This window comes from Eurypyga helias, unplaced genomic scaffold (assembly GCF_000690775.1).
Source record: "Eurypyga helias isolate BGI_N326 unplaced genomic scaffold, ASM69077v1 scaffold8316, whole genome shotgun sequence".
In the NCBI taxonomy this organism is placed as follows: Eukaryota; Metazoa; Chordata; class Aves; order Eurypygiformes; family Eurypygidae; genus Eurypyga; species Eurypyga helias.
In genome coordinates, this window is record NW_010257210.1 from 8,106 (window position 1) to 32,214 (window position 24,109).

A 24,109-nucleotide genomic window follows, 5' to 3' on the forward strand; every position below is an offset into this window, starting at 1 on the left:
ATTAAGAAATGTGGGATCCTCAAAGGGTTGTAGAAGTTCTACAATATGCTTGTCTTGGTCTTGTGCTGGCCTCACTGTTCTGTAGGCCACCACTGTCAGCTGCCTTTGTAGACAGAATATTAGGTGATCTGATACCTATTCTTATGTTTCATACATCGATTTTAAATGTTTGGAGTTTGTTTGTTGGGTTTTTTTTTTTTAATGTAGAAGACTTCATGAGCTGAGCATGGTTTACTTCAGTTTTTGGTCACAATTTTATGGCTGCAGAGGCTGCAGTATTTCTTCATGTGCTTCTCTAGGCAGATTTACTATTACTAGGCTTTTGTCAGTCTGACTTATTCTTAGAGAAACTTGCATGTAAAAGACTTAAATTGAATGTGATTTTTTTAGTCACTGCTTGGGTAAATAAATATTTGCTTTTGTCTTTTTTACAGCAGACTTAGATGGACAGAATGGTAGATTCTAGATTTAGATGGTAGAAATGCCTTTTTTTCCGAGGTAGAAAGGAATCTTCTTGTCCTGCAGTTGCACTTCAGGCACTTCGATGCCTCCACATTACACAGTGCAGTCTAGGGAGAAATATTTTCTACATTTATTGTTATAAAAAGGCAGGAGAGTTAACAGAGCTGTTATTTATAAATTAAAAGTTTTTTAAAGTCTTCTCTAATTTAAACTTAACTTTTCAACTCCTGCACATTTATTCTAGTAATAAAGCTGTGTGTTTGTAAACTTCTTGATTTCAGTTTCACTCTTCGTAATATCCATACTTCATTTTATGGAAGTGTTATTTACATGATTTTTTAAAAAAGTGCATTTTGTTTGGTTTTGTTTGGGTCCCCTCCACCCCCCACCCCGGAATTTTTACTTTTTTTCCTGCAGGAATAAAGTTCTGTTAATCTCATTCCAGAAATAAGATGGCTTAAGTTTAAGAAGTTGTATTTGGAGCTGCAGTACAAAACTTCTTCCAATTCCTTGTTATGTTTTTAAAGTCCACTAGCTGGAACTAGTTACCAGTAAGATTGCTAATGCAATCTGACTAGACATAAACATGAAAGAGTAAAAGAGGTAGAGATGCAATCATATTCCTTTTAGGCATGTTTTTTGAACACTAATCTTGTGTTGTTTGCTAGTACATACTAATTTTATTTTTACAAAAACATCTTAGTATTCTTTTTTGTATGGTTTTTTTCCCTGTTAATTGTTTCTAGTTTTCATTTTCAAGTTCTTTATTCAGTGGTGATTTAACCTAGGATTTAAAATTTGGTTCTACTGAAGTCATCAAGTAGAATTTTGAAGTGAAGCTCCTGTTGCTGCCATCTCAACCCTATCCTTCAAGAGGTTTGAGTAATTACCAGATTGTGAACTCTCATAAAAATCAGGTCACAACACAATGAGCAGGAAAACCAGCAAAATTTTGGTAGTGTAATGATCCACTGACAGTATAAAGAATTTACCTAAGGAAGGGACTGTTATCTACAGTCATAGTTTACCTTAGGTAATATGAGTTGTTCTTGTTGAAAAAAATTTTTCTCCCACATCCTGTTCTAGTCACCACATTCTTCAATCCTTTTCTGAGTAGTGCTATGATAATATCTAAATGTCAGGGTGTTTTCTGGCTCTTTTCATTTTTTATTTCATATTTGATTTGTGTTCAGTGCTTGACTTTGCCAGACATCCATATGTCCAATGTAAGAAAGATGTGGAAATATGTCTTTGCCCATGGAATTACTTTCTGCTGGAATTTAAAAAGAATAAACTGCAAATCAAGAAAGTCTAGTGAAACTGTATAGTATATTCTTATTCATATTATAAAGCGGAGACAGTCTGCTTGATTGGACAGTTTAATGCACCAACAGAACAACTAATTCCTTTTTTCCCCCTCCCTCAGCATTTGCTAGTGATGTGAATTCACTATATGTTTTGCTGTTAAGACACCTTGCACCATTATTGCTGTTCACTCAATACAGAGCATTCATCTTCATTCACAACCTGGGATTCTGCCATCAGAATGTAGGTGGCCTATCTTTAGCTTTCTGACACATAATATAAACATATTGTAAAACCATCCCAAAAGAGAAAATAATTGCAGTGGTTAATGTAATTGTCACTTCCATGAGATATAATGAAAAAAACTGAATAAGAGACATCCCTGGAATTAAAACCTAGGAAAGCAGGTATGGCAAGACCAGTTATGTTAGAGCTTTTGCTAAATACAAAGTTATATAGCAAATAATACAAATAGAAAGATATTTCCATAACTTAGCAAGAACTATGTTACACAAAAACTTAAAGAAACAAGAGATTGTATCTTCTAGCATGCAAATAATTCTTCCAGTGTGTTCCAGTTTGGATTTCAGCAGAATGTGGTATTTAACTTGCTGAATTTCAAACCCTGCTAGCCAGAGTTATTGAACCTGTTTCTTTTCCTGTGTCATCTGAGAAATATCTCTCTTACCTACTTAATTTTTTGCATTTCAGGAATCTTATTCAAAGAAGAGAGGTTATGCATTGGAAGCAATACCCTCTCTACCTCTGGATGCAGTTCCTTCAGAAAATGACAGCAATCTTTGTGATTCGATAGACATAGCAGTGACCAAAAAACCTTGTTCCCTAGAGATAGCAAGAGTTTCTTCTTCAAGACCAGGTAAATCACTAAATAATCTTTTACATAGTCTTTGGTGTAACTGCAAAGTTACAGAAAGTATGCAATTCTATATAGAAGGTATAGGTTTATGTTTTTTAAGAAATACAGTACTCTGTTTACTTATCACAGCAGTATTATAGTCTTCTGTTAGCTACCGTAAGAGCTTAATATCAGAATAAAAATTGCTAGCAAAATGCTGTGGAAGGAAATTCAAAGCAGAACTTGAAATTATTTTCTAGATAAATATAAGAAGATTGCAAAAAGCCAAATTAGAAATCGAATTTCTTTAAGCCTAGCCTTTTGCAGTAATTCATTTACCAACCTGTTTCTGTTTTATAATGAAGTACTTAGCAACAACATTATACAACTAATTCAAAATTAAAAGTGCTCTGTATTTTCATGTTATATAAAGTAAGATGTTCTCAATTTTTGAAAATGAAATGGTGAATGAGAACTGACAGAAATATTAAATGACAGTCTGGCCAGCCGCTGTTGGTATTATACAGGTTTAAACAGCAGTGGGTTACAGTTGTTAAAAAACAATAGAATAATGCTGAGTCAGATGAATCATATTATCTGTAAGGATTCTGTTTATGTTCTCCAAAATTGTATGTTTTCTCCCATTACTCTTGTTTGAACTCTTCATTAGTCACCACCTGGTATGGGAATTTCAGAATATAATCATTCCACTACACGTAATTAGACTGAAACTCTGCTTTGACAAATGACAGTTTTCAGCAGCACAGACCTATTTGAAATGGGCAATTGACTTTTTGACTTGTGCAATCTTGATTATGAATCATGATTGGGGAAATATAGAAGAATGAAATATGACTGTTGACTAACATCATGTTACCTAACTAGTCTGTGTAAGGGGAAGCACCTTCTTGATTTCACAGCTGAACTAGTATTGGAAGAGCACCAGAGCTTTATCAGACATAGTATAAAAGGACCAGTTATCGTGATACAGCTTTGATTTGCAAGGTGAGGTAGAATGGGTCATAGTTCTCACCTCTCCATAAACTCTGGGCTAAAGAAGGCTTGAGGGAACCTGCATTACGGACAGTGACCTAAGAGGTGGCACAAAATAGAATAGCATCTTTATAACATGGTTGCACAGAGTGGACCAGAATCTGACTTGAACATCAGCATGACTACTTGTGTAACTGAAGGTTTACTCTGTTGATGGTTTCTTGGCTCTAAAATACCACACTTTGGAAGGGTTCTGTCTGCTGAACGTGGGCTTTTTTCTTAGGCATAGTAAGTCCATTAAGATCAGTATGAAAAACAGATCCTAAAAAAAGAAATTTTTAGGTCTTAATCAGGAAATATATTTTGTGTATGGTTAAATATGGTGTGTGTCGAAGGCCCAGAGAATAACCAAGGAATCTGTAGGACATTCATGAGGGCACCCACCATATTTATATGACCTAACAAGGTCAATGCGTTGACAGTACAAATGTACTGTAATTCCTTCTGTCTTAGTTTACCATATACCACTATGATCTTTTCCTTGACATTTTATTGGGAAGAACATTTGGCTGTATAGATAAGCAGATTCCAAAATGTGATTTTATTTTAAGCTATAAATGTAATAGTTATCTAACTGGCCTGCTTGTAAGCCATATCTGTGTTCATGTTGGCTGTTATCTTGTAATATAAATGTCCCAAATTAAATCAACCATGTCACTCACAGTTATAAGGTACTTAAAACTACACATAATTGTATGTGAATGTAAGCCTGCTAGTTCAGTTCATAAAGATTTATTGCTTAAGTTACGTATGATCACAGAGATAATTAATTTAAAACAAATATCTAATTTGCATGAATTTTTTCCTTGAATTTCCCTGGTTTTGTATCACTGACACATGCTGACTTTGGGAATACTCTTTCAAATTGCCATACTGTCATATGTAGAGTTCATTTCAGAGCATGAGGCAGCACTTTGAACATAAAATTGCATCTGTCAGTCTCCTTTCCCTAGGTGGTAGGACACTGATTGACTCTCCCCACTGTCTGGGGCATTCCTACCTCTTGGTAGTAGAAGTGAGACTGACTGCACTCAGAGATTGAAAATTCTTCTTTCCTATATTGAGAGGAAAGGTCATTCTGGCTGGCCTTTCAAGCTGTAGAGCTGCATGTTGTAACTATTATCTGCCCTGCCAGTAAACTCCTAAGAAGTTGGAAATAGTCACCTTGTCAGTCATCATACTCTGATCTGCTACAGAAAAAACTAGAATGCTCTGTAGTTCTCCATGTTATTTTTAATCCACTGGATCTTATTCTTTAACTGTTAGGGAATAGCAAAGAATGAGAACTCTAGAGCTCCATGCATGAAATGGTAAAGACTGTTAGATGTAAGGGAGAAAAATTGAACAGAAATGAAATAAGTGTAGTTGTAAAGTTGGTTAGTTATGTTTCTGAAATCCTGTATTGTGTGAGTTTTGTTTCTGTTTGCAAAAAAAAAGTTTATATAGGAAGAAGAGCAGTTACATTATTGGTTCATGCTGGCAGTTAAAATTGCTTCTGATTAGGACTGATCTAAGAGTAACAAAGACTGCATGTGTACCTCAGTTCAAGTTAAGCTGTTCTTTGTTTCTGCACTAGACTGATAGGCCAAGGTTGGCAGCATGTTAGCATCTCCATCTCGGTATCTCTGCTTTTCAGCTAACAGTTAAGACCTGATAGGAATATTCTGAAATGCTGCACTCCAAGACAAATTTTTCTGCTAAGTAAATATGAATTTGTATTTAAAATTTCAGAAATCAATTTAAAAAAAAATAATGGAGTTGATTCATGAATCAATCTTACTGATCTCACTAATCTTTCTGTCGAGCTATTCCAGAACAGTATCATCATTCCTTAAACTACACATTTCTACTAGTCATTTTAATGTAAAAATTACACTTAAAAAAGTTAAAAAAAGAAATCACATGACATTTAACCTTGAAAAATAACCATAAAATTTCATTAGTTGATAATGCATGCATTAGTATTGCTTTTTTGATCTCAAGTATGTATTTAAATTTTGTGAACTATAGCAACAAATCATCTTGGAAAAGGTGTAAACCCTTTAATAAATGGCTGAAGCTCAGTGCACTGGGTATTTCTAATGCTAAAGTAGACATTTTCAAGTATCTTCATGAAGTTAATATGGTTTTGATCAGTTAGCTAGTGTCTACAATACTGGTAGCAAAAGTTTAGGTGCAGCACCATGCTGCATTTGGGCCTGTACAGTTGAAGACATTTACAGACTTACCTTGCATCTTGAGTAGCTTGGACATTTTGTACCATATTCCATCCTTGCTCCTTATAATATCATACACTATATTTAGCAGAAATATTGAATGAAACCTGAGCTACATTACAGAAGAAATTTGAATAAATGTATTTTTTTCACTGGAGATTAAGTGTGTGTCCATACCAAAGAGATACATTGTATCTCTTTCAGTCTGTCTCTATAGTTTCTACTGAAGATACTCCCTTAGGAGTGAGACCAGGTGGCAGTCTACATGCTGATTTTTATTATAATAGTGAATGATGGCCAGTACTACTTAAAATATTTTTAGGTCTCATTGAGTCTCATTAGGAATTAGGGAGGACTTTTCAAACTTCTTTTCATGAATAACTGGGTTAAAAAAAAAAAATCCTTCTTTGAGAAAGTTGATCTGTCCATGCAGTTTAATGTAGGTTTTAGTACAGCATCTCAGTAACAGGAAGAGACATGGCTGTCTGTAAACGGCATGAAAATCATCCTTGGATAAGGGAGTTCTAGTTCAAGGACCTATTTTTTTCCAGTTAGGTTACTTTACTGTGGCTGCAGGCTGGGGAGACTGTAGTGATCCATCTTCAACTCTGGAAACAGCTCAGCTGTAGCAATGCAGAACTCAGTGTGGGCTGCAAAATCACCTAAGAAATAAGGTACTTAGGGGCTTCACTCATGCTGAGTTCTCAGCCACACCCCAGTCAGCAATTCCCAAGTCAGCTATTTTAAAGATAGCTCTGGTACAACAACGCTACCCGGTTACATCTAAAGGTATGGCTTCTGTCAAGGGGATAAAGATGTGTTAGATATGTGATGTGTTGCCTCTAGCCTGTAGTAGGCAAACACAAGGAGAGGAGTTGAAAGAAAGGAGGAAATATCTTAGCAGCTTTTCTGGCCATCTACCCCAGCTAAATGTACTTTGGAGAAATCTTGCTGCTGTCAGTCATGATGGTTTTGTTCTTTAGAAAAAATACTTAATTTGCACGTAAATGCCAGTAACTTGTAAGGAGGACCATGTAAGATAATAAATCTGTAATTAATGGTACCTTTTTCTTATAGACTCATAATCACAGCAGGGAAATCAACAATAAAGACTTGTCACTGAATTATTACAACATATCAAACTGCCCCCAGGCTGGCCTATCTACTGCAACGTTAGGTATTTTTTGCTTTCTCAGCCTGGCATCCCTCTCCCGTCACGACAGTGGAAATGAACCTGAAAACTTGTAACCATTGTGTTAGCTCACCGCTGCTTGCATTCTTGTGCCTACTGTGTAACCCTGTGTCAGCAGTCTCATATGAATATCTAGGAGACAGCTCTGTAGAAACCTGAATTGAAAAATAGCCTAGCTATAACACTTTTATCAAAATTAAAATATTAATCTTTTACATAATTTGCCAATCATTAAATACTTGGCTTAGGAAATAAAGTGCTATTTGTTAGACCATCAGTTTCTGACCGAGTTCAGTAACAAATCCTTACAGCACCTATCCTGAATATTTGGACATTTCATTTCTCCACATTAAGGCTAAGTCAGAAAATGCATCTTTTCTTGTTTAATGAATTTATACATTTGCTTTTGTGCTTTTATTACATTTGCATGGTGCACTGGCACAAGCACAAGACAGGCACTCCGTCAGCATAGCTCAGGCAGGAGCTAAAGGCCCCAGGCTGAGCCAAAAAGTTGCCTCCGGGAAAGGGAATTTGAATGGACAACCTCAGAAGTCTGGTCAGGGCCATTAAAGCTTTTTATTCATGCCTCAGAGCCTGATATGATGTATGAATGATAATCAATATCCTTATTCTTCCACCTATTACTCAAGAATACAGTATCTCCAAAGAGTATAATTCATCTGTATGCTGAGTGAAAGGTGAAGAGTCACTCAGCTTGTCAATAAGGAACACAAAGCATAAGTGTGTAGCGTAATGTGAGCCATGCATCGGGTTGGTGGAGTAGATAATTGACAAAAGAGGCTTGTGTTTCCATAACAACCTAATAGCTTGAAGTCTTTCTTAAGCATCAAGAGGTTTCTCTTCTAAGTAGTTTTTGGCCTTAGTGAAATGCTTCTGTTATTAAATAAAGTTTCTCGGTTCTCAGGGCATTTCATACAGCCTAATTCCCCTTTATTCTTACCACAGAAAAAGATTCACGGGCCATAAGAAGAATAAGAGTCTCACAGTGCCCTGACTTGATGAAAATACTCCCCTTAAAAGGTGAAAAGTTAGGTTCTAGCCTTTGTGTAGTTCCTTTAATAAACCTCTCAAGATACATCTTAAAAATTGACCAGTTGGAGCGAGTCCAGAGGAGGCCATGAAGATGCTCAGAGGGCTGGAGCGCCTCTGCTATGGGGACAGGCTGAGAGTTGGGCTTGTTCAGCCTGGAGAAGAGAAGGCTCCGGGGAGACCTTAGAGCACCTTCCAGTACCTGAAGGGTCCTACAAGGAAGCCGGGGGAGGACTTTTTACACGGGCCTGTAGTGACAGGACAAGGGGTAATGGGTTTAAATTGAAAGTGGGAATATTTAGGTTGGACATCAGAGAGTTAAGTTACAAGGATTACAAGAAGATCTGAAGTGGTTGAAACCAAGAAACAGCTATATTTTTTCAATTAAATGTTATATTTAGTCCAGCTGATTTTTTTTACCTGTTTTTTAGTTAAGTTTACTTTAAAGTGAAAATGAAAAATAATCAAACAATTTTCAGCTGTATTTTTCAGTCAATAATTTATTCATAGTGAAATACAATGCCAGCCTTAGTTATAAGGTGTATACTATATTTTTTTTCTCTGCTTCTCTTTCTCTTCTTTAATCTGTGTTAACGATTTGGCTATGGTATGGAATTTCTCAATTTCCTTGTTTTAATAGGTTATTTTATAAAGATATAAGGATCACATTCAGAGCTTCAAGATTCAAATCTTTCCTAGAACACAGTGTATTGGAAACCAAACTAATCTTCTCCTGACTGCGTTTCAGTGATGACACATTTTGTATTTGTCATTCCTACTGCCACGTTATAGAGTGCACACTTAGCAGAAGTAATTTTGTCTAATGCACTAGCATATGTTTGCAGTTCGGATTTTTTAATATCTCATGGCATTTTAATAAAGGTTAAGGGAGTGCTGATGGAAGAATAAAATGTATAATAGCTCTTCTATCATGCTTTTTGTTGCTTTTTCTTCAGTATAGCTAGTACTTGTTTTAAGCCCCGTTCAAAAATGTAAAAGAAAATATTTCTGAAAAATATGATCCGTCTAGTGTTTGCTGAAGTAGTTGTTCCTACAATATAAATCGATAATTTATTTTCTATTGTTAAGTATTTTCTCACATTTTCTAGTTATTTTTATTTTCTTTAAGTACAAATCCTCAAAATATGGGCAGCTTGGGAATTCTGTTTTATCATAATGACATTTTCATACCCTTTTCCTGTATTTCTGTTATTATTATTATAGCTCTTGAAGTACAATTAAGATGCTTAATATTATCATTTTTAGTACTAGGTCTCTTAGAGGAGCATAGTTCAGCTGTGTTTCTGGTCATATGTTGATTACTGTTTTGTTGATAGGTGTTACTAACCAACAGATTTTGACAAGTAAGTGCTCAAGTGATCTGAGTCTCAGAGGTTGGCCTATGTTCCTAACCTCACTGATGTTAGGGCATGTTTTGACATTTGATTTCAGTTGGGTTAGATCTTCATTGTATGTATCTTTTTCTAAAAGAATGATCATTATTAAAATCAGGGATTAGTCAATTAAGTATTGATATGAGATCAGGAAAAATGTGTGTCTTGTAGTAGAACATGAAAAAAAAGAGGTACTGTCTGTGAGAATATTTCTGTTTTCTTCTGATTTCATCTGAAATCAGGAAAACATACCTGTTAAGGTATTGTAATGCTGTTGTAGTTGGAAGTGGTTGTAGACAGGTCAGTGAACTGTGCATCTCTGATTTCTGCCCAGTTAGCTACCTCCCTAAAATCACATTCTGACAGCATGTGAATTCTCTGAACCATTTTAATTATCTTTGGGTAGGTTTCAGAAGGCGAGTGAGACAACCTGAAAATTCTTTCTACAGCAAAGTTCATTCCTAAGTAGTTCAGGTAAACTAGGAGATTAAAAATAAAATTTAACTCCCATGGTGGAAAATAAGCACCATATTCATATATTGTGTGCGTCAAATTATGAATGTATTAACAGAATTAATTAATGAAGGAAGGTGAATGGTAGAAGATTTCAATAGTAGTTCATCCATTGTCTGCTTCCACTCTAAGCAGTCCTGCACAGCATAAGATAAAGCCATAGGTTTCCTAACACAGCTGTTCCCTTAGTTATTCTACATTTTAAACAGAGTGATTTTGTATTTGGACAAACTTCTGCTTTCATAAAATTTTTGTATTAATAAGTAGAAAAATGAAATTGTCCAATTTTGCCATTACTTAAGTGGCAGACTCTAACTGCAAAGCACTTTGTTAAAAATTGATTGTTGTGTTGGGAATTAAAAAAAAGTCCTGCTTTTTGTTTCATTTCATTTCTTGCCTTTTGACAAAAGCAGAAGTTTTCTAGCAAAGCAAAAATGTAACTTCAGTATCACAAACTGAGAAGTGGGCAGTGGAAGCGTTCAGTGATCACTGTTTCCAGTGTTGTACTTTCTTGTCTGATTCTTGCCCGTTTAACTGGCAGCTTTCAGAATCCCAACAAGAGCATTAAGAGAATGAGGTTTATACAGGCTTTTTGACCCTTCTCCCACCCCCAGTGGTATTTGTAGAATAAAGATGGGTAAAACTGTTACCTTTTTTTTTTCATTTGGTAGTCTGGAAAGAGCGAGTGATATATACAGTGGATACCTCTCATGCATGTGCAGCTGGAGCCATTCTTAACTTTTTAAAATTACCTAATTTGCAAACATAAACCACTAACAAATTTTAATAACCAAAATATAATATTAACGACAATTTATTATAAAAGTCAATGTCAAATTAACTCTATTTACTTATATTTAGCTAACAAAGTTTCATTAAAAAAACAAGTTAACTAATAAGATCCAGTTTCTCTGAAGCAATGGTAATTTGCATGACCTATGACCCTTTCATTTTTTATTAATGGTGATCCATATCAGCTAGTCCATGATTCCTGGTGTCAGGGTGAAAGCCTGTAACTATTAAGTTTATTTCATTTGTTGATATAACTTATTGCCAGTTTTTAAACTCTTGGATACAAATTACATAGATCTTTTGATTAAAATTTTCTAGCCTTAATAACTAACTTAACATTTCCTTTGGATATTTTCATATGAGTGTCTTTTTGGTGTTTAAGGAAAATATTCTATCTCTATTGTTTTATAATATTATTTCATCTGCCACGTTTCTAGAGTAATGTGCCATAATTTGGGTTGTTCCATTGTCCGTTTCTCACACTCCTTTATGTCCTTGATGCAGCAGAGGTCTTGTAGAGAAACAGCATTACAATCCTAACTGAAGACTTCTTCAGAATGTATATGCGCAGGAGGCTGAATGGAGGTTGCACAAGCCATGTTAATTCTTATATATTGCAGCTCCAGTGTACTTTCCTTTACAACCTTATCATCCCTCTAAGAGGTTTTTAGTATATAATTAAGATAATTGCTCCCCATCATATGCTACTCTGGATTACATTTCTGATAACATCCTTAACAATGAAATATTATTCTTAAAAGTACTCTGTCATTTCGGAAGTTAAAGCACATGGGAATGACTGATACCACGTGACCAGTTCATTATCAAAGTATGTGCAGGTCTCCACCATCCAGTATGTTCCAGTAAATGTGTTTATGTTGTTAAAGTAATTCCCCTTTTCAAAGGACTACCTTATATTTTCTCTGCAAAGTGAGAGAAAAAGGCTGCTGCTTGACATATGTTAAAAATTTTCTGATGATTCATTACTTTTTATTATTATTCATTAAGGCACAGTTGAAAAAAATCATCTTTCATGAGAGTTTTGGGCAATTTTTGCAAATGAGTGCTCATCAATGTGCATGCATTCTGACCAATGCTCAGTTTCATCCATCCCGGTGTGATTACCATCTAGAATGATCTCATTATACACTTGACTGCATGCTGTCAGACAAAACCCCTTTTTCAAATCAAGATAATATTTCAAAGGATCATAATTATTTTGAGGTATTTTGCATTTTAAAGCCCATATGCAAATATTATTTAGCAGGATTTGAGTTTTTCTTTGTTAAATGGCTGCCAGTTGCAGTATTCTCTGCAAGACAGGGATGAAATATATATAGACCGTATACAACATATTCCATTCTAGTAAGTAATCCTACACTTCAAAATGCTGCTGAGATTGTTTTATAATTGAGCAGATGTAAGTGACAGTACCTTTTTTAAGTCACAATAATTTAATAGATATATGAGGAATAATATTTCTTTAAAACACATGGAATTGTTAATATTAGAAGTAATAGTAATACTTCATCTTACCATTAATTTGTTTACATTTTACATGCATCTGGTATATTTTAGAGAAATATAACCTTGAGTAATGGGTATAGCACTGCATGGAGATCTTCAGTAGGCATGTAACTAATATTGTAGATCCCCTGGTGCACCTGTGAATTTTCTACAAAGCTTTTCAGGTTGAATTTTACTCCGTATTAGAAGTTGGGAGGAACCAGTTGTCTTGACTTCATATTTTTCATTCTGTTTTACTCAAGACTTTGCATATTGTCCTAATTTACATTAAGATGAAACTGAGTTAAACTGTTTTTCAGAAATGCTGGAAATACAATATACATATGTCTTGAATCACACAAAAAAACTCAGCCATCTTTTCTGGAAGATGAATTTCTGCACTGTTTGGTCTCTCAATTTCATATGATAAAGCTGCTCAACTCTGAATGATTAATCATTAGACACTGCATTATACGTAGGATCATCTACACATTATCAGCTGTTGCAGAAAGTTTTGACGTTAACAGTGCTCCTGATCTCTCCTTCTCCTATGTAGTTTTTCAGGCTTTTTTGATATTTTGTATTAAAGGTTGCAAGTTTTAATACAGTTTATGAGGGAGTGTTTTGTGACTTACTGTCATTGGTGAATAGATGTGTAATCTACAAGTGCCTTGTAGCATAGTTGTTGTTAGGTGATTGCCTTTGGTTAAGGTATTAGATTTGATGACTTGGACAATCCCTTCGATTTCTATGTCCCATATCAGGGCATTTCTCTGATGTGGGGGATCAAGCTGAGAACCCTAAGTACTGGGCTATAATGTGAGTGATTGTATCACAGGACATGAGAATGCTGTTCAGTGCTGGGCCTGTGTTCACATCCTATCTATATCCCAGCATTATGTCAGACAATGGAATATGAACTCAATCCCTGCCCTGGTCTGTCAGAATAAGGTTGAGCTCCAGCAGGACCCATGAACTGAATGACCAATAGAGAAACTTTGTGGGATACCTGCTCTGCAGTCTTTGTCTCTTTTCCCGTTGGTCTTTCTTGCAAATGCACATCAGGACTTCCATCCTGCTCCAAGGCTTATTTCTGATGACCTGAATATTATACAGTTCCCTGAGAAAAATCAGTTTGGATAAATCAGTTTGGATAAAGTTTTTATATGGTGAAGATAATTTGTCAAAAGATTCATGACCACTTATACACTCCATTCATACGTTGGTTTGGTGGCTCTGCTAACACAGATGCTGAAGCCTCTGGATCATGGCTCTGCCTGCTCCCCTCCCCAAGCCCCCTCCCTTTCCTCTTGACAGTTACTGTGCTTTTTCAAATATTGTAGTGAAGAGGCACTGGCTTTGATATGAATTCAATTAGTAACCTTGGTCTCTTTTCTACAGTTGTAGTAGACCTAGCAAAGCAATTACTTCGCCTACTACTCATTATCAAACAAACTGAAAAGGTTTTCCTGGTTCTTCTGACTAACAATCTTCGGTAGATTTTTTTCTTTGTTTTATTTGTGACTGACTGCATCAAAATTGGGCGATGATTTTTAGCTTATACCATACAATCAACTGAATATGCATACTAATCATTTTATAATGACGTTGACAGGAATAAAATCTGAAATACTATCCTTTAGGATAAAAATTCCTACCTTATATCGACTGTCCTTTTTCTATAGTAAGTAACAATTTAAATATGGTCATTATTTTGAAAATTTTTTTAAAACTTAAGTTATTTAATATTTCAATACCTTTAATTGTATTCTACTGGGAATTCCCTTTCATTAGACTATGATATATTTTATGATTTTTTTTTAATAAAATGTAATACATTTGGAAAGCAGAAATCTTGGCATAGCTTGCTAAATTTTGTTAAAATCAAAATATTTGTGAAAATATTAAGCAGTTGCTAAATTAACCTTTTTTGTACATAATGAACAGATTTATTTGTTTTGTTCAGTGTCAGAGATGACTAAAAAATAGAAAAACATTGATTCCTAGTGAAGGTAATCAGTGTTGCATTCTGAAAAAAAAAAAAAGCTTTTCCCTCCTGTTATATACTAAGTTAAACAAAAAACACTCATTTACTTCTATTTTCCCTGCTTCTGTCTCCCTTTCTGCATCTGCTAGTCCTGATGGCAGTATGTAGCTTGCGGCCAAAAAGTTTCCTTATATTACTTTACAGAGATTTAGTTTTTGTTCTTCTTTATACCATTTTTATTTTTGTGCCACCCCAAAAGGAAATTTGAAGCATGCAATATTTGCAGGGTTTTGCTATATATCAAAATAGGATGTGAATGGTTTTGTCTTGCCAATGCACAAACATACAGATGTAGCAGATCTTTACAAGCAGCTAATGATGGAATTATCTTCTACTGCAAACGGATATCAAATTAGTCTTTCCTTTTTTTTTTTCTGATATGCCTTCAAATACTACAGATTTGGAAGAGCCCATATGAAAGAATATTTTCAGTCTCAGTTGCTTTATTGTTTTCAGAAAGCAGAAAAAGTCTTCAGAAGGACCATTGCATATTTTTTTGCTATCAACTATCTAGTTGACTGAAGCTCTCAAAAATTCCAAACTCCGTATCTGTGGGCTCTGTAAGAAATGTAGTAGATTGCATCAGTGGGAACAATTAATAGGAAGAATTTTAAGAAATCTGCAAAGCTAGCTTGTGGATCTTAGAGAATGTAAAAGCAAAATAAGAAGAGAAAATCACTGAGGCAAACTGTCCACTGTGACAGTAACTAAATTAAATATGCTGAGGTGTATAGAAGGTTGTAAACACTCAAAGGAGAAGTTACATAAATCCTGCTTTGTCAGAAGGTAAGGTTAATAATGCTTAAATATATAACACTGTTATAACATAGAATTTCATCTAAATCGCAGCAGATAGGAAATTGAGTATTTCGGAAGAAAATGCTAAGTATAAAAAATATGTAAAAATAATATATGGCAAAATTGTTTTGGCATGTTAATTATAAAAAAGATAATTTGGAAATTAAAAAAATACAATCAAGTGTTTGGGTTTTTTTAGTAGCTAAAATGTAATGCTGTAGTTCCACAAATTAGCTGTTAATGGTTGGAAATGGGATTGTGTTATTCCAAAATAATCCACAAAATTTCCTTTGTTTTTCTCAAATCATTTGGACATTATCATGGTAACATATTGAAACAGCTGGTCTGCACTGATACAGACATTCCCATATTGCTTTCAAAATTAACAGCAAAGAACTTTAAGATCCCCTGAATTCTGACTGTGTATTAGTAGTGCACACTATCTGCTGGACAAGTTCTTTATGCTCAATGAGTATCCTGTTACTCTGGATGCAACACACATTTTGATTTTGGAAAAAACCTCTTTTTTCCATGTAAATATATATTAAATACAGGAATGTAAATGTTCAGAGTGACCACTGAGCTCTCTGAAATTGCTCAAAAATTTAGATGCTTTAAATAAGAATAACTAGATATTGAAACATTTTAAAACATTATTTCTAGCTCTCTGGCTTTAAAATGTTTTGGTTAGCTCTTGACTTCAGTGTTCTGATAAAGAGCTTTATTAACTAATTGATACTTCGGAAGAACTGAAGCTCATGAAAATGTAGTTTTGTCCTTAAATTGCATTTCATTGCAGCTAAAGGTAGTTGCATATTGGAAGGTTTATCTTCAAGACTGCTTTAATTATTTATTAACTGAGCTTGATCCCTGGGGACTATGGCTGTCATCAATGGTATTTAAATGCTTTGAGAGCACTTACTCTCGTCACCTTTTGCGGTTTATATTATGACATAATTTGAAAACATAGCTTAATTCACTAATCATGTAGTGCATTTGCAATTGTAGAATATTTTTGCTGCACAGCACAGTTTGGTTATTTTCTTTGGATTATAAAGTCTTGTGAAATACTAAGTCTATGGATATGATAGCATTCAGTAGCCTGTCACTGATTAGTTAAATTTAGAACTAAGCATAGACATCCCCAATATGTATCATTCCTTGTTGGAGGATGGTTTTTTTTTTTTCAGAAGAGTACTAGGCATTCCAGTTTTTAGTGAATGACTAAAATAAACAAAAATATTTTGGCACCTCTAACTAAACCCTGTTCTTTTCACTGAACTTTCAGAAACATGATGACTACATGCTGAGACAAGACAAATGTAGAAATCTCTGAAATATCTGTCATAGGCAAGTGCAGTCATTTCAGTTACAAACCTTTTAAATGTGGAAAAGCCAACAAAAAACCCATTTCACAAAAAATAAGTATATGGCAACTGTGTAGCATTGTTTTTGAATGCTCAATTAGACATCAACAGCTTGCAGAGGCAGTCTCAGAAGGTTACTCAGGAAATGGTGGAAATCGCCCATCATCTCTCATTAGCACTTAATGAGAGATGTTTTTCCAGACAGTTGCCTGGTATTACAAGGGTTATGCAAGCTTGAAGCAGTTCCAAAGCCTATTTGTGCAGGTGGGTGATTAGAGAAAATAAAAAGTTGATAATAGTCATACCCAACTCTCTTGGATGATGCAGGAACAACTAAGCAGACCCCCTGCTGCCACTGGAATGCACTTCACTGGTAATTAATTCCAAACACAACCCTGAAATAGCTGCCACATCCAAGACTGGGCCAGTTATAGCTTCAAGTGCTTTCAACAAGACAGTTGCAGATATATATTTACAATCCTACTCAGAACAATGGTTATTCAGGTTTAAGTGTGTGGGAAACAAAACAAATTCAAAAGAGCCAATTCAAAGAGTTTAGTCCAACTGTTCTCTTTATGCACCCAGTGTAGCTACCTACTGATGCCATTATTCAGTATTCCATCTGCTCTTTTGAAATGTCTCTTGTAACGTTCCTTCCTTGAAATCCTGAAATACAGGATTGGCCTTATCTGTAGTTTCTACATTTATGTCATGTTGAATAGTTATGTATGAGAGAAGATTTGCTTTGGGGTTTTAGCCAAGTTAGAACAGTTTTGAAGCTGAATCGTATACCATGGAAATTGCCTAGTCTCTCAATTTGGGCCAGTATAGAACATGAATGGTTTTGTTATCTGCCTGACAAAGTAGGAGATTTTCTAAGTTTTTCCTAGATTTCTGTATAAACTGTAGCCTGGCTTAATTTACTGTATGCAATTGCTGTGAATCTTTGCAATGAGTCCACTGCTTACAGGAGACATCACATTTGTATCACACATGCTATCCAAGAAATCTTATACATGGCAGCTCTGTACCAAATAAGGGCAATTCCTACTATGCTGTGTCCTACTTTGCTCAGTTCTGGGTCTTTGTCTGTTTCTTTCTACTTGTCAGCTTGGGGTCCTGCCTTCTGAACTTACTACTGGTGGAATCCAGCAGCTTGGATTGACCCACGATGAATGAACTGAGCCTAAGTAGTGCTGGCCCCATACAAAGGGTTCAGATATATTGTTTGAAGACTTGCACTGAAACCTGTTTATAGGTATGTTTTAGTGTAATGGAGTGAGTCTCCTTTTTCTGCCTTAGAAAGGGTTGAGTTTTAATGAATCCTCTGCAAGCTTCAGGAAGGTCACTGTGCCCAAACTCTCTTTGCCATAAGGAACAGGATCCAGACGATTCTTCATGTGGGCCTGGGTGTCTCTCTCACTTTTAAATAAAGCTCATAAATAGTAGGAAAGATTCCCTGAGGCAGAATCTGGGCAAGTTTCTTGGTCTATCCTCATGATGAGGATATCAGCATATCACTGATAAAACTTCCCGGTGTTTTTTATTTTCTCTGATTGCCCCTGGAATCAGAAAATACTGGTTTATCCATCACTCCAGTGTGGTTAAAAGTGGCAAGTCTTCTTTCATTCTGATTATGAAGCTTTTTTAAAGGACTAGATGATAATTCCTCCATTATTAAGAGCACTAAAATTTAGTCCTTATGGTACCAACCATGATGGGACCTACATTAATTCCTTAGCCTGTCAATGAAACTAGGCCTTCTGGTGGCTGTGACCTCTGCAAGGAGACGTATGTAAATTCAATCACTGCTAACTGATCCTCCAGAAATAGTACCATTTCCATATTACCTCCTTTTGTATTCTTCCAAGATTTCTGTTGTGGTTAGGATTGATTTCTCTCCAAGGTAGATGATTGGCATTCCCATGTTCTTTTCAGAGCTTTCTGCTGCCATATAACACATTTTATGTTAAGAGGACACATAACATGTACAAGCAAAAGCATTCCCACATTTTTTCTAAAGACAGATCCAACACCATAGAAATTTCCAGGCTGTGTTTCTGTAATAGTTTTCTAATAGCCTAGCAAATTGAGTCTGCTCTAACTGATCAAACTTAGGTTTGTCTTGATACCATACTAAACAGGATTTTTATCCCAGACAACACCAAGCCATCTGGAGCTTTAGTCACGTTTTTGCATTATCCTGATGCTGGGGTGTCCAAAACAGGTGCAGGGTTTTGGCCTACCTTCAAATATTTTAAAACATTGCATGAAATCTTCCACACTGAGCAGAGCTTGAGGAATAAAATTAAGTTTTTCACTAGTAGTAGGGCTCCTTTTGGTATTGTTGTCTATATATGTATGCAGGTGTGTCTATATTTATGCATATTTATATACGTGTACATTCATTTTCTGCCCTTCTTTTTCTTTCTTCTGGAGTTGCAGTGTAAAAATCTATCCAGGTTATAGCATAAAGCTATATCTGAGCATAAAGCCTATCCTGAGGTTATAGCATAAAGCTCTATAAAGTCATAATGATTAGGCTTTGTTTAAGTATTTTTTTCATCTTCAGAGGGTTTAGAATTTAGTATATATATTTCTACGAACCATTACATGTGTAGCGTATAATCTAGTTCTGGACTATTACTGGTCCACACCTCTGAAGTTAAATACACATTTCTTCTGTTCCTATAGCAAATTATAACTCTGAGCATATAGTATTTAAGAGACTTCACAAATAACTGGAATATGGTGATAAAATAGGCTGAGTATATATTTGCATTTTGGTTCAGAGCTCTGGATGTCATTCTGAAATAAATCATAGTTCTCGGTTACTATTCACTGTTTCAGTCACATAATTCATACTCCTTTTTGATCTGAAGCTTCTTTTCAGGTGGGCACCAAAAGCACAGAGTCTTTCCAGAAGCTCTGAGGTACATGTGTGGTGGGGGTGTTTGGTAAAATAATTAAGATGCTATATAGTCCTAAAAATTCAAACCCACGTGTAGTCTAAATGGAGTGTCATGAGGATCAACTGCTTTGATCTGCAGATCTATTGCCATTACACTAAAATGTGGGAATAACTGATGTAACAGCTAATGCAGACAGAACAGTATATTTTGAAAAGGACAATGGCATGTTTCTGTAATTAAGGTGGAAAACTGTAGATTAACTATGTGCTCCATTGTGAAGATTTATTTCTGAGGTGAAATCTAATATTTCTGGAATATGGGTTGCCTTTTGTTTCTTGATATTTTGCTTGCTGAGATGTGGTAAGAAATGTTCTGGTTAATAAAATTGGTACCTGCCCAACAGTTAATATTGTGGCATTAAATACATATATGTAGCCTTTTCTTTGACTACATTATGAGAAAAATATATCTATTAGAAAAGTTCCAGTGAGCAGTTTGTCTTCATAGTACATGGATAGTGGGGTGAAAATGTTGATGAAACACTTGTTGAACTGTGTGATGTGGTCTGTTACTGTCCATAAGAGCATTTTTCTCTATGCAGCAGACCATATGAATGAAGACAATCATCCACTGATTACTGATGTTACACAGCACAGTAAAAGGCAAAGTTACCAGTGCATGAGGTTGTTCTTCTTTTTTATAGTTTCAGTTAGACAATTAACATTTTTACGATTGTGACTGCTATCTTGGTAGATGATAGCAGTGAAATAACACCAGAGTTTGTTCTTAACATATAGTGAGAGAACAGGATTCACTTTCATTTTCATGTCTCCAGACTCAAATCTGAGTGATCGTTAAAAGTGTAAAGCAGTCCCCTCTTTTGTTGACCTCCTGTTATCCTGTAAACTTCAGGAAAAAAAAAATCTTACTATATTTTTAAGATCGTTAGGAAAAAATGGTTACAGGTTTTAAGAGTGTGAGTTGAGATTTGTTCCATGTAATTTTAGTATCATCATTCAGTTGCACACACGTAGAAGTCTGTTGATATTTGAAATGCTTTTGGGTGTCCCAAGCTCATGCTTGGGCAGTGAAATTCCACAGTTCCTGCACGCCTCTTGCAGATGCTTTGAATTTCCCTGGACCACTGAGTTGACAGTTAACCACACTTTGGTGCTTGGAACTTGCCGTATTTGTCTGCAACAGAAATGTCTGAGCTGGCTATCTAAACGTTGTTTAAAGCTCTAATGCATATCTTAGTATAATCAAGGAAGTTTAGGGTTTGTTCCTCTGACCTAATGTTTCTTCAGTATAATATATCTAAATAAAGAATATATTCTAAATTCTGATTAATTGGAACTAGATGATCTTTAAGGTCCCTTCTGGCCCAAACAATTCTGATTCTAATACTTTTATAACTGGCTTTCATTGACTTAGAGTTTAGCATGCTCACTGAGGATGTAGCTGTATTTCAAGAAATCACATCTTGCAAGTCTGAAGATCAGTTTCTAAATCGCTCAAGACATTGAAAATAAATTAATGCCTTTTCTTCGGAAAGCAATTTAGTTACTAGCATATGAATACAGAAGTTTAAATTGAGGCCCTAAATTTTGGTTCTAAAAATCAATCCCATTAGTTGAACATGTATAACATTATATAATATAGTTTTCATTTTGTTCAGTAATTCTTTTTGTGCTGAAAGACTGCATTGCAAATGAATCACTGAGTACTTATAATGTCAGTGATAGTAGACCAAATTTTCTTCCTGTGAAAGGATTGGTTATGATGTTAATTCTTACATAATATCTTTTGTGTGAGTCATGAGGTTAGTGTACATTCATAGTTAAACATTTTTATGAACAAGATAACTGTCTGCTTATATTAATTGTCAATAATATTGAACCTGGATAATTGATGAAGCTTAACACTAAGTGTAAAAAGCATCTTTTTTTTGGCAATTGCATTATATATGAGTGTGTTGAGAAGTAGATTTTGTGAAGTGTTTGTCTTGCTGAACAAGTTCGGCCTTTAATATTCTTATAAAAAGGTGCTGTAAAAAAATAAATATTTTCCATATTAAATTGCTTAAAGTTTTTAAATTCTTAATTTAAAAACAAACAAAATTACATGAATTAGTTCCTGTTCAGTGCTATTCAATTTCTTTTTATCCTTGTCCAGTAAAGATATATAAAAATACTGTGGTGAAATATGAAGTGGAATACACGAGTAAAAAGGTAATTGGGGCTTCTAGATTTTGTGGAGCTGACTCAATATTAATAGGTTTTGGTGTAACCGAAATCAAGCCACATGTCCATAATGAAAGGGTATAGTTCTAATTTAAACAATGCTCATGTGACTTTAGAGTAGAAAGATTTTTTTTTTTTTAATGGTGGTTGGACCAAGGTGATCTTCAACTTCCAAGCAGTGATATCATCATTTGCAAGTACAGACTATTGATGCATAAAGAAAAGACTAATAAGCACAGACAACTTGTATAAAGCACTAGTGTGACCATTGCTGTAAATACTTCAAAAACTGGGAAAAGTGGCAAATAGAATTTTAAGAGGTATTAAGATTTGAGATGTGGAAACCTGTGTAATCCTGAATAATCACCGTCTTTTTTCGTATGTCCGTGAGATTGTTAATGGTAAATGTGATCATGATGGCATAGCACTTTGTCCTTTAACACCTTGTTTGCTAAGCCAGTCAATCAAACAACAAATAAAGCAAATTACTAAGATTTGCCGGGGTGTAAGTCAGAGTAGCTATTTTTATAGTCCACAGTAGATGAGTCCATTTAATCCAAAACCTGAGTTTATCGAACCTTTTAAAAATTATTTTGGATGTTGTGGACATAGAAAACATAATATGTTTTCTTTGTGCTATCCTATTTCATCTCCTTTGTCCTGAATCAAAGGAAATGGAGGATGGAAAGTCCTCATAACAATTTTTAAAAGTCAGAATAAGCTCCAGTTACATAAACCTTGTGACAGTGTCTCATGTATGATGGAGGGAGGAAGGAACATTGTTAGAGCATGCTGCAGTTCAGTAATCTTCAGCTGCAACATGATCCCAGGAGCCTGATATTATCTGACTTGTACAGAAACATCTTTTAGCTTATTGCAACTTGAGGCAGGAACTAGAAGACAGCATAAATACTTCCCGGTTGGTCCCATCTATAGCACCTATCAGAAACTCAGCATGGGACCCAATCTTTTCCAGGTGAATTTGGTAGTTTCTCAAGTTTCCAAGTTCTTTTTGGCATTAAATGCTTCACTGAAACTTATAGCATTACCATTATGATTACCTAAAGGGGAAAAAAATGTTTGCTTTACTTTTGTTACCAGAGAAAAAGAAAATGAATATATAATTATTATATAATTTAATCAGAAAAGAAAACTTATTCAAATCTATTCTTAATGAAACTATGAAAACTGTATAAGTAAACAGAGAAGCCGCCCGAATTGGTTGCAGGAACTAATTTGATGGTGATATTCTCTCTCTGATGGAGCAGACCCAGGTAGTAAATCATTATTGGTTGCCTAATGGGAAAATCCTACTGTGAAAATAAACATCTGTCCACAATAAAGAAATTGTTTACAAGAAACCATTACATGTCACACACTTCATTCCCTTGAGAAGGGAGTGAAGGCATGAAATACTGAGCAGTTGGATTTTTTCTGGGATTTTTAGTTTGAAGAAAATTCTTTGGATATTTTTTTGCAAGGCTTTATTTTTAGTTTTAAAGGCATGATCCTTTTTTGAATTACCAAGTTATTTTGCTTGGAATTAAAGACAGTAGCTACTCCTTTTTTGAGATTGCTGCATATTATGTATGTTCCTGAATTGGTTATAGTTGTAGACACACTGTAGCTGGAGAAGTTTTTCTCAGCCCTATGTCATGGGGCATATAACAGCCCTGCCTCCCCTCATGAATATCTTCCAATAAATTTTCATTCCAAAAATGTCACTCCAAGTCAGTCTGATGCTTCTCATATGGGACTGTATCTAGGGGCAAAATCTACCCTTGAACAGGGTCAACAAGAAGCCTTTTTTGTGGAAAGACCAAAATCTTGCTCTCATAACTTGACCTCTCTGTCAACCCCTTCTGCAAATTTAAGGTGTGAGTAAGCTAAGCTGAGGTGACTGTCGACAAGGCCTTGAAACAACAAACTTGTGGGCAGAAAACTCTATTCGTTACCAATCTCTTTCTATCTGTCCGTTGAGTGATGCATCTTTGAGGTACTTCGGCATCTGTAAGACGTCCTGATTCCACTTGCAAGGCTTTCCCGTGCTAAACGGCAGCAGTGCTTAAGGACAGTCACACAGGCTCCACAGCAAGAGCAGCGACAGAAACTCAGGGACTGCTGAAGTACCTGGGAGTTTGTCCCCTTTATAGGTTTGGCTGTTTGTCAGAGGCGATCGTTCTGTTTCTCACACCAGTAGGTAAGTGCACTAAGTGCGATTTACTAGACTCACGTGGAACATTTCTTACTCAAGAAGTTACTTCTTCGCTTCCTAGATGGTGCCTGTGTTACCGCATGTCTCAGCAGGCATATAGTCCCTTCTTTGGTGTCTTTGCAAACTGTGCAAGACTCCCTCAAAGCAAGTCTCTGATTCCTCGGTCAGGGAGGTTCACTGATAATTAT

General features: G+C 35.4%; 1 protein-coding gene across 1 annotated transcript in view; it reads left to right on the forward strand.

Moving 5' to 3' along the window:
- Positions 1–2,478: 2,478 nt before the first annotated feature.
- LOC104511356 (ankyrin repeat and sterile alpha motif domain-containing protein 1B-like) overlaps positions 2,479–24,109 on the forward strand; it is a gene marked incomplete at both ends in the record, with an annotated part of 142,676 nt that continues 121,045 nt past the window's right edge. Inside the window, 1 exon segment of the mRNA XM_010153931.1 lies at positions 2,479–2,644. Within this exon segment, the coding sequence (XP_010152233.1) occupies positions 2,479–2,644 (166 nt within the window).